Source organism: Somniosus microcephalus, chromosome 23 (assembly GCF_052327205.1).
Source record: "Somniosus microcephalus isolate GS21.2 chromosome 23, FLI_Smic_1.0, whole genome shotgun sequence".
Lineage (NCBI taxonomy): Eukaryota > Metazoa > Chordata > Chondrichthyes > Squaliformes > Somniosidae > Somniosus > Somniosus microcephalus.
This window is the reverse complement of record NC_141009.1, coordinates 19,566,852-19,579,403: the sequence shown is the minus strand read 5'-3', so window position 1 is coordinate 19,579,403 and position 12,552 is coordinate 19,566,852. Positions and strand designations below refer to the sequence as shown.

The following is a 12,552-nucleotide window of genomic DNA, read 5'->3' as shown; positions in this document are numbered from 1 at the left end:
TCGAACACCTCGAGTCTCTTCGCCGGGAGCAAGCGGAAGCCAAGCGCAAGCAGCTCAAGGAGCGCACGTCAACCCAAGCACCCCACCCACCCGCCCCTTCAACCACCATCTGCCCCACCTGTGACAGAGACTGTAGGTCCCGCATTGGACTCATCAGTCACCCAAGAACTCATTTTTAGTGTGGAAGCAAGTCAGCCTCGGTTCCGAGGGACTGCCTAAGAAGAAGAGTATATTTGTATTCTCAAAGGGAATGTAACCAGGCATCATAAAATTAGCTCATTGTGCAAGTGGCATTGTAGATTGATGAGGTACGCCTGCTTTAATCAGCTATAACTATTGGATTTAATCACAGAAATATCATAACTCTAATGGCTCGTGTGGAGCATAACTAGTTGGGCCGAATGGCCTGTTTCTGTGCTGCAAATTCTATATAATGTTTGGATACTGTTCTAGTGTGTTTCATATTTGTGGACTGCTGAGAAAACATAAAAAAAGCATCATCTCCAAAAAAATGATTTAAGATCTGTGCAGCTTTTAAGTTCTCATAACACTAGAAGGACATAATTTTTGTGATTTGATATGAACCATCAAGAATCAGAAGTTTACAATACACCAAAAATCTCCAACTGGATATAGGAACTAGTCAAAACAGAAGCACATCGAGCCTCTATGAAAGATCAGCCATCTCGTGGCTGCACCCAGAGGTATCTCTGTGGCTATGGATGGAGGTTTGCTGATTTCCCTCTACCCAACTCCCTCGCCACCCATTCTCTGAAATAGCATAGTTTTGTCCAATCAAATCAAGGTTGAAGGTGACAGATTGCAATGTTGGCATTAGATCAGTACTCTGGAGGTCTGCTAGATTAAGTGCAGGGAGAATTTATCTCCAGGGAGACAGCCCCAGGCATAAGGACAGTCTGATCCTGCATGTCAGGATGGGGCTCATTTAAACTAATTGAGAAATTTATACATGTCAATTTATATCTTTCAGCTTAAATGTTCATATATTAGAACATTACACAATAAAGTGTGGGGCAGAAATTGATCAGTTAGCCTATCAAAGTAGTACCTTCCAACAGCCAGTGTACAATCTGCTTTATCCGAGACGTTCCCAATATTGCCAAATATAGGCAAAACAGGCAATAAAAAACTGATCCACAAAGTTAAGTTAAAATAATTGATGGCCCTGGTACAATGTTAGTAATGTCCTGCCTTCTCCCCAGCAATGTACTGTTAAAAGTTATGTGAAGGGTTTTAAAGAGTTTTCTTAACAGTGTGAATACAAAGTGATGATATACATGGCCCAAACAAAGGGAAAATCAGATAAAAAAGTAAATTATGCCTTTTACATTCGACACAGTATTAGAACATAAGAATATAACAGCAGCTAACAAGGGCACAAGGAAAGTCCTATTTTATCCATAATGTTATAAATCAAGAAGTTTTTGTTTAGTGATGTTTGTGTAAATATTCCAATCTACACTTACTAGTCTGCATAGAAATGAACCATCTCATATTAAAATAAATGGTGATTTCCATAGGGATACAAGAGTTAAAAAAAATACTTTCGATTATACAAATAAAGTTCTTGCTTACCGTATCAGGGCCAATACTATTATCCTCAGTAACAACACCTTCCTCTATACACACCTGACATTCTGCTGGATTCCTCTTGCTACAAAACAGATGGGAAAACAGTTTAGAATAGATGTACGGGGGTGATTTTTATAAGAACATAAGACGTAGGAGCAGGAGTAGGTCATTTGGCCCCTCGAGCCTGCTCCGCCATTCAATGAGATCATGACTGACCTGATCTTGGCCTCAACTCCACTTCCCTGCCCACTCCCCATAACCCTTGACTCCTTTATCGTTCAAAAATCTGTCTATCTCCACCTTAAATATATTCAATGACCCAGCCTCCACAGCTCTCCGGGGAAGAGAATTCCAAAGATTCACAACCCTCAGAGAAGAAATTCCTCCTCATTTCCGATTTAAAAGGGCGCCCCCTTATTCTGAAATGATGTCCCCATGTTCTAGATTCGCCCACGAGGGGAAACATCCTCTCTGCATCTACCCTGTCGAGCCCCTTCAGAATCTTATATGTTTCAATAAGATCCCCTCTCATTCTTCTAAACTCCAATGAATATAGACCCAACCTGCTCAACCTTTCTTCATAAGACAACCCCTTCATCTCCGGAATCAACCTCGTGAACCTTCTCTGAACTGCCTCCAATGCAAGTATATCCTTCCTTAAATAAGGAGACCAAAACTGTACGCAGTACTCCAGGTGTGGTCTCATCAACGCCCTGTACAGTTGTAACAGGACTTCCCTACTTTTATACTCCATTCCCTTTGCAATAAAGGCCAACACTCCATTTGCCTTCCTAATTACTTGCTGTACCTGCATGCTAACTTTTTGTGATTAATGTACAAGGACCCCCAGATCCTTCTGTATCACAGCATTTTGCAATCTTTCCCCAGTTAAATAATCATTTGTTTTTTTATTTTTCCTACCAAAGTGGATAACCTCGCATTTTCTCACATTAAACTCTATCTGCCAGATTTTTGCCCACTCACTTAGCCTATCTTTGGAGATTCTTTGTGTCCTCCACACAATTTGCTTTCCCACCTATCTTTGTATCATCAGCAAATTTGACTACATTACACTCAGTCCCTTCATCCAAGTCATTAATATAGATTGTAAATAGTTGAGGCCCCAGCACTAATCCCTGCGGCACTCTACTAGTTACAGTTTGCCAACCTGAAAATGACCCATTTATCCCGACTCCCTATTTTCTGTTAGATGGCCGATCCTCTATCCATGCTAATATATTACCCCAAACCCCGTGAGCTCTTATCTTGCGTAGTAACCTTTTTATGTGGCACCTTATTGAATGCCTTCTGGAAATCCAAATACACGGCATCTACTGGTTCCCCTTTATCCACCCTGCTCGTTACATCCTCAAAGATCTCCAGCAAATTTGTCAAACATGATTTCCCTTTCATAAAACCATGCTGACTCTGCTTGACTATATTATGATTTTCTAATAGTCCTGCTATCACTTCCTTAATGATGGACTCCAGCATTTTCCCAATGACAGATGTTAGGCTAACTGGTTGATAGTTGCCTGCTTTCTGTCTCCCCCTTTCTTAAATAGGGGCGTTACATTTGCGGTTTTCCAGTCCACTGGGACCACTCCAGAATCCAGGGAATTTTGGTAGATTACAACCAATGCAGCCACTATCTCTGCAGCCATCTCTTTTAAGACTCTAGGATGCATGCCATCGGGTCCAGGGGGCTTGTCCACCTTTAGTCCCATTAGTTTCCTAGTACTTTCTCTCTAGTGATAGTGATTGTTTTAAGTTCGCCCCACCCCCCACCCCAATAGCCCCTTGATTATCCATTATTGGGATGCTTTTAGTGTCTTCTACCGTGAAAACCGATACAAAATATTTGTTCAAAGTCTCCGCCATTTCCTTGTTTCCTATTATTAATTCCCCAGACTCATCCTCTAGGAGACCAACATTTACTTTAGCTACTCTCTTTTTTATATACCTGTAGAAGCTCTTACTGTCTGTTTTTATATTTCTTGCTAGGTTACTCTCATAAGCTATCTTCTCTCTCATTTTTTTAGTCGTCCTTTGCTGCTTTTTAAAAATTTCCCAATCCTCTGGCCTTTCACTATCTTCGCAACATTGTATGCTTTTGTTTTCAATTTGATACCATCCTTTACTTCCTTAGCCACGGATGGTTCATTCTTCTCTTAGAGTCTTTCTTTCTCACTGGAATATATCTTTGCTGAGAGTTATGAAATAATATATCTTTGCTGATTTTTAAACTGGAAATGCTAAAATTCTGAAATTAAAAAACAGAAAATGTTACAATACACAGCAGCTCTGATGGCATCTGAAAAGAGACTTCAGCTATGATGAAGGGTCTGTATCCAAAATATCATCTTCCCTTTTCAGATGCTGACAAACCTGCTATATCTTCCTGGATGTGCATGAGGTTTATTTACACATTTCTGTTTCATTCCTTTTTAAAAAACAGTAAATTTGAATGTTCGTACAAAGTTGTTTTGGTTGTATACACTACAAGATACAAATAGACTAAAACAATAAGTGGTCCACAATGAACCAGGCCATCCACCCATTTCTTAATCGTAAACATACCCTAACAGGCACTGGATGCAATCCATGCAGTAGTGGTGTCCACATGCTGTCTGCACTGGGTTCTTCAGTACCTGATGACACAGGTAGCAGATGTATCTTTTGGCCACGTTATCCAAAAATTTATCTAGAGGTTCACCAGAAGGGGATGGCTGTTCGTGGGAAAATGACTTAATCTCAAGTGGCACTGCCTCTGACTGTGTCGAACCTTCAGCCATGAGAAGGTCTGCTCTGTCTTAATCTTCTGCAGAGTCCATTGGCAATCTGTGTCTGTAACTACTCCTGTCGAATGAAGAAGATAATAAATCGACAATAGCTTAATTATCTTTATTTAGCTAGTGACATGAAATTAAAACACAGTGCTCAGATATGGAGTATATGTTAATATAATGCTTATGGTACTGGACACTCAATCCAGAGATTGAGAATTCGAATTCCACCATGGAAACTTGTGAAACTGAATTCAATAAATTGGGTAATTAGTGGGCTGACACCAGAAAAATGACCATGAAAGCTTCAGGATTGTCAAAGACCAATTATTTTATTAATGTCCTTCAGGATAAGGGACCTGCAACCCTGTCTAGTTTGGCTTACATGTGACCAGTTCCACGCCCTTTGAAGTGGCTAAACCACTCAGTTGTAAAAATAAATTGCTGTAAGGCCAGGGCAACAAACAATGGGCAATACGTTGGCCTGGTTAGTGCGACACCCATACCCTTAGAACAACTAAAAAAAACCTCTGAACCCCGTTTCCATTTCTTCCTTCGGAATATGCAGACAATTTAATCTAATACTCAAATATATTCAAGAAGGATATATTTCTTAAGACTAAAGGGATCAAGGGATATGGAGAGAAAGCAGGGACAGGGTACTGAATTTGGATGATCAGCCATGATCGCATTAAATGGCGGAACAGACTCGAGGGGCCGAATGGCCTACTCCTGCTCCTATCTTCTATGTTTCTATGTTTCAAACGGGAACTGACTAACAGACTGGTACATGCAAAGTAAATTATTGTTTTCATAGCTCCTCACAGTGCAGCAAGACACAAGCACTTGAATCAGAGTTTATCAAATTCTCCCACACACATTGCCCAAAAGTAACACATCAATTCATAGCAGTTATTGACAGTCAAACTGAATACTTGTTAATGTGATCAGTTCAAAGGTTTTTGAAACAGTATTATTTGTGTGCTGTGGATAATCTAGAGCAGCGTTACTGATGACATTTTTGTTAAGGGCAACAATCGCAACCAATTTCTTGTTGGAAATCCACATGCTGTACCATGGAGTAATAGATTCAGATCTGCCTTGAAATTCCCCATACAGTGAGCTCCTGTCAAGACATTGTGGCCAGTTGCCAAGTTGAGGCCAAGAATTTCCCCACAGAAATGGGAAAAACAATCTCGACAAACCAACAATTCTTCTAAAGCTAATCCTTTCACTTGCTGGGTAGATACTGAGAGCTAGTCCTGTCTTGCGCTGTACACACATGGACAGTTTCTCTACTACCTGGGGTAGCAAACATGAGCACAGCCTCTGCTCTTCCCTGAGTGCCATGGCCCATTCTGATCCGCTGCTTCAGTGATGAAATGCTGCTTTGGTTGGGAATTCTCACAATAGTTTTGTGAAATCAGAAATTCTGATCTCAATTCACACCCACAGCAGCTTTTCATCCCCAGAAAAGTAAGGTAGAAGTGTTTTGGGCAGGGGGAGGATACTATTTTCAACACTATTTCCTTGCACGTACTCAGTGAAACTCCAAGTACACCACAAGCCACAGATTAAGTTTCTAAGCAAGCAGGTGCCTGTGCAGTTGCTAGCGTGAGGCAGAAGTAATATCTGAATGAAGGTTTAACAAAACTTTTTTTGCTGAGCCCCCCTTCTGAGGTTCATGTCCCATGCAAGCTTGCCTCTTTCTCAGAAATAGTATTTTTGCATAATTGCGATAATGTTAGTGTAGATATAGCTGGAAATCCAGAATACTTCAGCAGTTTTGTCACTTTATCTGTTTTAATTCTTCATCTCTTACGCTTTTGGGTTTTAATATGATGTCCAATCGGATCATTAGACCTCACTGGCTGGGAAATTCCTCAGATCTTCGCTCACTTTGCCAGAAGTGTGACGGAAACACCATTAATACGAGTAAACAGAGTTGCCGCTACACTTCCTGTGAAGTAACGGAGGTGAAATGGGAACAGATCGGAGGAGTTTCCTGGCCACTATGTCCAGCATGCTTCTCGTGCCCCCCGATAAAGCCGTTGAACCCTCAAGGGGGTGCAACCCCCCCCCCGCAGTTTAGGAACCTTTGCACTATTACATACCGCCATTTCTCTTTGTTAGAAATCTCTGGAAATAATCAAGTTAACTCGGGGAAAGGATAACATAGCCCTCATAGGAAGATTAGCAGAATCTGAATAATCTCAGAGAACATGCTGCTGCTGTCTAATGCACTGCCTTCCTATTTTCCTTCCATTCATCGGGAGTTGCATTTCAGTTCAGCTCATCAAGAAGCAGGCAGCCCTGGCAAAGTTGTGAAGTTATTCGACTGAAAACTGTGAAGATGCAAGCCAAGTCGCTACCACAATGTGGCACATTGCACCTCCAAAGCTGCTAGTTTAACTTCTGAGTGCGTTCATGCGAAGTAACATTTAGGGAGCTGAGAACCTGGCTCAGATGTTTTATACCAAGCAAATCCATTTGCAAAACCTCCTGTGATATGCTACTATGATTTCTTCCGATTTATTTTTGTAATAAGGTTTCAATCATTATGCATAAGTAATGTACCTAATGCTTTATTATTTCTAAAACAGGAAATGGAGGCACAGGAAACTCAAGAGTACAGCTGTGCAGAAAAACAAGATGGTGTCTTCAGTGCATACATAAAACCACACCACTTGGGATTTCTTATATCAGCAACTTTTCTCTTCAGTACAAACATCTCTGAAAAGTATGACACCTTTTAACTTACCAAAAGCTTTAATTTATGACTGATGTGTGCTGTGATCTTCCACCTGAAAGATGTCCAGAATTTGCTTTTCACAGCATGTTTTGGCCAGTGGTGGGAAGCATCATAACAGTTCCAGGTTCTGCTATCCTTGGTGTGCAATTGTTGTTGTTTGTGCGACACCTGTTATTTTATGCACTGGTTTACCTTTCAATCAATTCTGCCCAAATGCCTGAGCATAATTAGAGCTGTAACCAGCAGACTCGGTTACCACACGTGAAGCAGGTTCGTTATTTCTAAATGGTTCAGACTGGGCAATGGACAAAAAGAAAAAACTTCCAGAAGGATGAAGTAGAAGACAGACTAATCAAAGAAAAGGAAAGACTTGCATTTCTATAGCGCCTTTCACGACATCCGAAGGCACTTTACAACCAATGAAGCACTTTTTGAAGTGTGGACACTGTTGTAATGTAGTTGGAATCAGTTCCAAATGAAGAAAAAATCTAAGCAGGCAAATAAAATAACTCAGCTTATGCAGTTTCAAAGACCAAACAGTGCACCATATTAACTAATATACATTGGGGCAGAATTGGCAGTCGGTATGACGGCATACTCTCAGAGTATGCCGTCATACCGCCTTTGAAATGGACAGCAAGTATGGGATTTCCGCATGCGCTAAATCCCGAACTTGTGTTCTGACTTGACAGATCACCCGCTCGGACTGTGAAATCCTAATTGCTGGTGCAGAGTTGGGCTAATTACCCACCAACCGCCCAGCAATTATGTAGTAAAATTTTACGGCGGGTGGAAACAGGCACAGGAGCCTGTTTGCACAGCGTAAAGTGAGGGGGGATATGCAGCAGCTTGAAATATACAACCATCCTGGTAAAAAATCTTCAAAATAAATATCTATATCCACCGAACTATCTCCTGATCCCAACACAACTCTACCAAGAATGAGATACTGATTTATTTATTAATTTACCAGGTTGAGTGAGACTAAAAAATCATGAATGGGCATTGGAGATTCCTGTTCCCTGATTGGAGCACCACCCCACATTATCCCAGGTATGCTTCGCACATGGTGCGTCCCTGGAATCCGTGGGCCACTGCGCTGCACTCAACAACGCAAGTTTTTGAAGGAGGCCTCACACCAGGTAAGCACGGATTTCTTTCAGAGGTCGGCGGCGTACTCCTTAGCTACGCCACCGACCGCAATTTCAGGGCCAACGTATAAATACATGAAGCCCATTAAGCTACAATTATGCCACACTAAACTGAGAAAAGGTGAGCTAGACGGTAGGAGCAGTATACACATTAATCATCACAGATATTATTCCACTCATATCAACATTAGGACTCGCCAGATGGACTGTAATTGACTTTTCTACTCCTGTACATTCCTATGTAATATGCACAGACAAACTTTTAAAATGCTAACTAATTTATATAGAAAAATGTTTAATTGTATTTTAAAAGATACATTACCTAAGTAATTTACAAATTACCATAATGTCTTGATGTAAATTCTACACTGGGAAATATGAAAATTTCAGCCTTCAATGTTAAAGCTGCATAAATAACCAATTAACTTTTATAATTTTTTTATATAATTCATTTTATGTTGGCTGTCTGAGATCACAACTTTCCCACAGACCAAATAAAATATTGGTAACACGTGTTTGCTAAAAAAAAACTTCTTTAATTGTTGCACTCTCTATTAGAAAATGTCGGGCCAGAATTTGCAGTGGGTATGACAGTGTACTCTCAGAGTACGGCGCCATATCACCTTTGAAATGGACTGCAAGTTCGGGATTTCCGCATGCACATGTGCTAAATCCCGAACTTGCGATCTGTCAAGTTCCGACTTCCACACCGACACCGCACCGGCACCGACATTGAAAACCTAATTACTAGCGCAGAGTTGGGCTAATTGCCCACCGACTGCCCAGCAATTACGTACAAAAATTTACGGCTGGTGGAAACAGATGCAGGAGCCTGTTTCCACGGTGTAAGGGGTATAAAAAAATCTTCATTTGATTCTTTCTTACTGTATTGGATGCTTTTTTTTCAATTAGATGACATCCAGGAACATTGTAGAACCCGAGGGCCAGATTTTCAGTGAGCCGTGAGGCGGGCTTTTGGGCGTGCGGGGGGCAAAAATCCCGAATTCGGGGGTCCCGACACCAACCCGCCCAAAACCCGCCTCCACGTAAGTTTCAGAGGAGGCGGGTACCCGCCCCGCACTGGGACCCGCCGACCCGAGGCGGGAAGGGATTAGTGCCAATTAACTGCCTGTTAACAGGCAGTTTTTAGCCTAATCCCTATTTTGAGGGGTGTCGTGTGGGTTTCCCGACGGCTCCAAACCACGCCAGGTTAGAGCAGGCAGGCCGTTGGGTTGAAGGATTTGGAGGGGTCGCGATGTTGGTGTTCAGGTGAGTGATGGGTGCATGAGTGCAAAGGTAAGTGTGTTTGGTGTGTCTGAAGTGTGTAAAGAAGTTTAAATTACCTGTACTTACCTTAACAGCCTTTCTTCCTGTAGGCGTCGGGAGTCCATCACTCAGCCGGTACTGAAAGCTGAATGGTTGCGATCTGTCAAAAGTGACAGCCTTCAGCTTTTAGTGCTGCTGAGAGTTCTAACTGAGTCTGTGTAGAAGGACTCAGGTTAGAAGTCAGACTGTCAGTGTTTGACAGCTTCAAATAGCTGTGAAACACTGATAGTTCATCTGTCAGAACATCACCTGTTGCCGGGTGGCCCTTAATTAGCCTGCTGAGCCCGCTGGGCGGGCTCAACAAGGTCAATCAAGGGGAAATTGCGTGGATTGGCCGGATGTCGATGGAGGCGGGACTAAAACCCAAAAGTTGTAGTCCCGCCTCTTCCCAACTGCTGGAGGAAAATCCAGCCCTGAGTGTCTCATTTGGGATGGCGCCCAGAGAAAATGTGGAATAGCACAAAAAATTGACAGGAATACACACAGAATCAAGTATTCAACTACACATAAATAATTAAAACTGCATGACTTCATATTTTGATAAACAAATGCCTGATTTTATCCCGGTATCACGCTCGCGCCACCAGTTCATCAGACAAGAGGCAAAATGCAAAACGCACTTCGGACAAAGGCTTAAAAATCGGAATATCCTTTTTTTAATTGAAAGTAAAATCGGTGCTATGTGTATCTGAAGTTTATTGCAATGTTTATTCCCCAAATATAAATGCTTCAAAGATCAGTTCTCAATGAGAGACCTTCTGCTGCCTGATTGGAGCACTGGCCCACCTGATCCGTGGGCCATTACGCAACGTTAAACAGCAATTTTGCGAATGGAGGGTCCCCATCAGGTGAGTTGCCATTCTATTCGGATGTCGGCGGCGTACTCCGTAGGTACGTTGCCGGCTGCAAAATCCAGGCCGTTATTTATGAGCATGTTCCTAAGCCTCACTTTAGGTTTATAAATGTCCGTTGGAGGACAATAACAGGGCCTGAGATAACGGACCTGCCCTAGGCGAAAGCAATCTGTTTTGGCGCAATGCTTCCCCACACTTCGTCGACCAAGGTTAGGGATTCGCCCGGCCGGGGGAGGGAGAACCGTAGACACAAATTTGTCTTATCACTCTGTGAAATAACACATTATCACATCAATCCATTGTACGCCAGGCTTCATAAAGATGAATGTGTTTATTCTATCATTTTAGAAGCTCACCTGCTGTAGTCTTGCTTGGCTTACTAACAAGATTATATAGAGCCCAGACAGGGATACTGACGCCAGAGATGTAGACAAGTCAGTAGAAGGGGAAATTAGACCGAGGGAGAGAGGGTCAGGCAACAGGAAACAGACAGAAAAGAGAGAGAGTGAAATAGAACTGACAGAGAAATGCAATTTGAATTTAAAAAAGGACTTAAAAAAACATTTGGCGAATCACAAGATATAAACTAGCTGTGGAGGAGAGATCTGAAACCGAAAACCGGCCACTTAGCCCCAGCAGGTACTTGTGAGATAGGTGCATGTGATTACAAAATGATCATCTTGAGAAATAATACGAGTCCCAGCATCCTATATGTACACCTGCATTTTCACAGTTGTCACCATTCTTAATCCTTGAGTGTTAGATGTCATGGATCAGTGACGTGGGATGCACAGACTGAACACCAACCTTGGCAATTGTGCTTGTGCTAAAAAGAATTTGAATAACCTCATCCCCATGAACATTACACTATGTATTAAAAATAACGTACTCGGGAATGCTTCCAAGATTAAATGTTGATCTCAAGGTTCAGGGAACATCTACAAACCATTTGCATTTCATAGTTGCAGTTCATCACCTTGATCTGATCACTGCTGTATAATTATTCCCAGTTATTCTTTAATCTCAATGTAATTGTTTTTTCAGGAGATACGACAGAAACGTTACTGTAACGTTGAAGGATGAAGGAGTGAAGCAAAACTGCATGCAAAGGGTTGAGCTATCAAGATATGCTTTTTACAAAATATATACACAAAAATTAATGACTTAAAAATAGACTTACTTGCTTGTCAAACTTTCTGTAGTTACAACCAGCCCTTTGCTTTCTCAGAACGGTATTTTGTCTGTGAAAAGCTCTAGAGTGAAACTGAACTGTATTTTGCTCAAAAAGAATGTTAGCTGCAGCTTGTGGAATTCCCCCACATCACATGTCTCCACTGCAATGGCTAAAGTCTCCATTGGCTACTGAAATAACAGCAGGCTGTTCATTTACCTGCCAGCTCTCTGAGCAATAAACATAACATCGCTGTGGGAAGTGGGTGCAGCAAATTGTTGCTCAAACTGCTTAAATCAAGAGCTCGGACCATATTAAATTAGCATCTAATAAGAGGTTCTTAAATATAGCAGGTCTGTTCATAAGCGCGTTATTTACTTGATCTTTTCTACCGATATTCCTCTCAATGAGTTGCACCGGGTTTGCACCTGTTGATGCCCTAAAGGAGCCGAATCTGGCAGAATTTTCTGGGTCAGCTCATTTGCATATCCATTGGAGGATCTCCAGCATCAATCTCATGTAACTCGGGGTGCTTAGAAATTAGAGTGCACCCATTAATTAAAAGGATTATAACAGCAAAATACTGCGGATGCTAGAAATCTGAAATAACAACAGAAAACGCTGGAAAAGCTCAGCAGGCCAGGCAGCATCCTTGGAGAGAAAAAGAGTTAACGTTTCAGGTCTGGGACCCTTCATCAGAACTGGAAAAAGCTGGAGATGTAACTGATATTAAGCAGGTGCAGAGACCGGGGGCATTGAAGGAACATACTGTGCTTATGTAAGAGGCAGGAAAGATAAAATGTTGCAAATGGGAATGGCAAAAATCATATAGCATGAAAAATGGGGGCAGGGGTTATAGTTTGAAATTGTTGAACTCAATGTTGAGGTCAGAAGGCTGCAAAGTGCCTAATCGAAAGAT

The 12,552-nt window shown here is 41.8% G+C and overlaps 1 protein-coding gene across 3 annotated transcripts in view; it reads right to left on the bottom strand.

Moving 5' to 3' along the window:
* LOC147101718 (TNF receptor-associated factor 2-like) overlaps positions 1–12,015 on the bottom strand; it is a 46,039-nt gene extending 34,024 nt beyond the window's left edge. Inside the window, exons 1-3 of one of the 3 annotated variants that reach the window (XM_085965562.1) lie at positions 11,643–12,015; positions 4,174–4,452; positions 1,597–1,675 (exon numbers count right to left, since the gene is read on the bottom strand). In XM_085965562.1, the coding sequence (XP_085821688.1) occupies positions 1,597–1,675; positions 4,174–4,388 (294 nt within the window). In that variant the 5' untranslated portion in view covers positions 4,389–4,452; positions 11,643–12,015. The remainder of the gene's footprint in view (positions 1–1,596; positions 1,676–4,173; positions 4,453–11,642) is intronic. The other 2 variants (XM_085965560.1, XM_085965561.1) reach the window with 2 other exon arrangements.
* Positions 12,016–12,552: the final 537 nt, after the last annotated feature.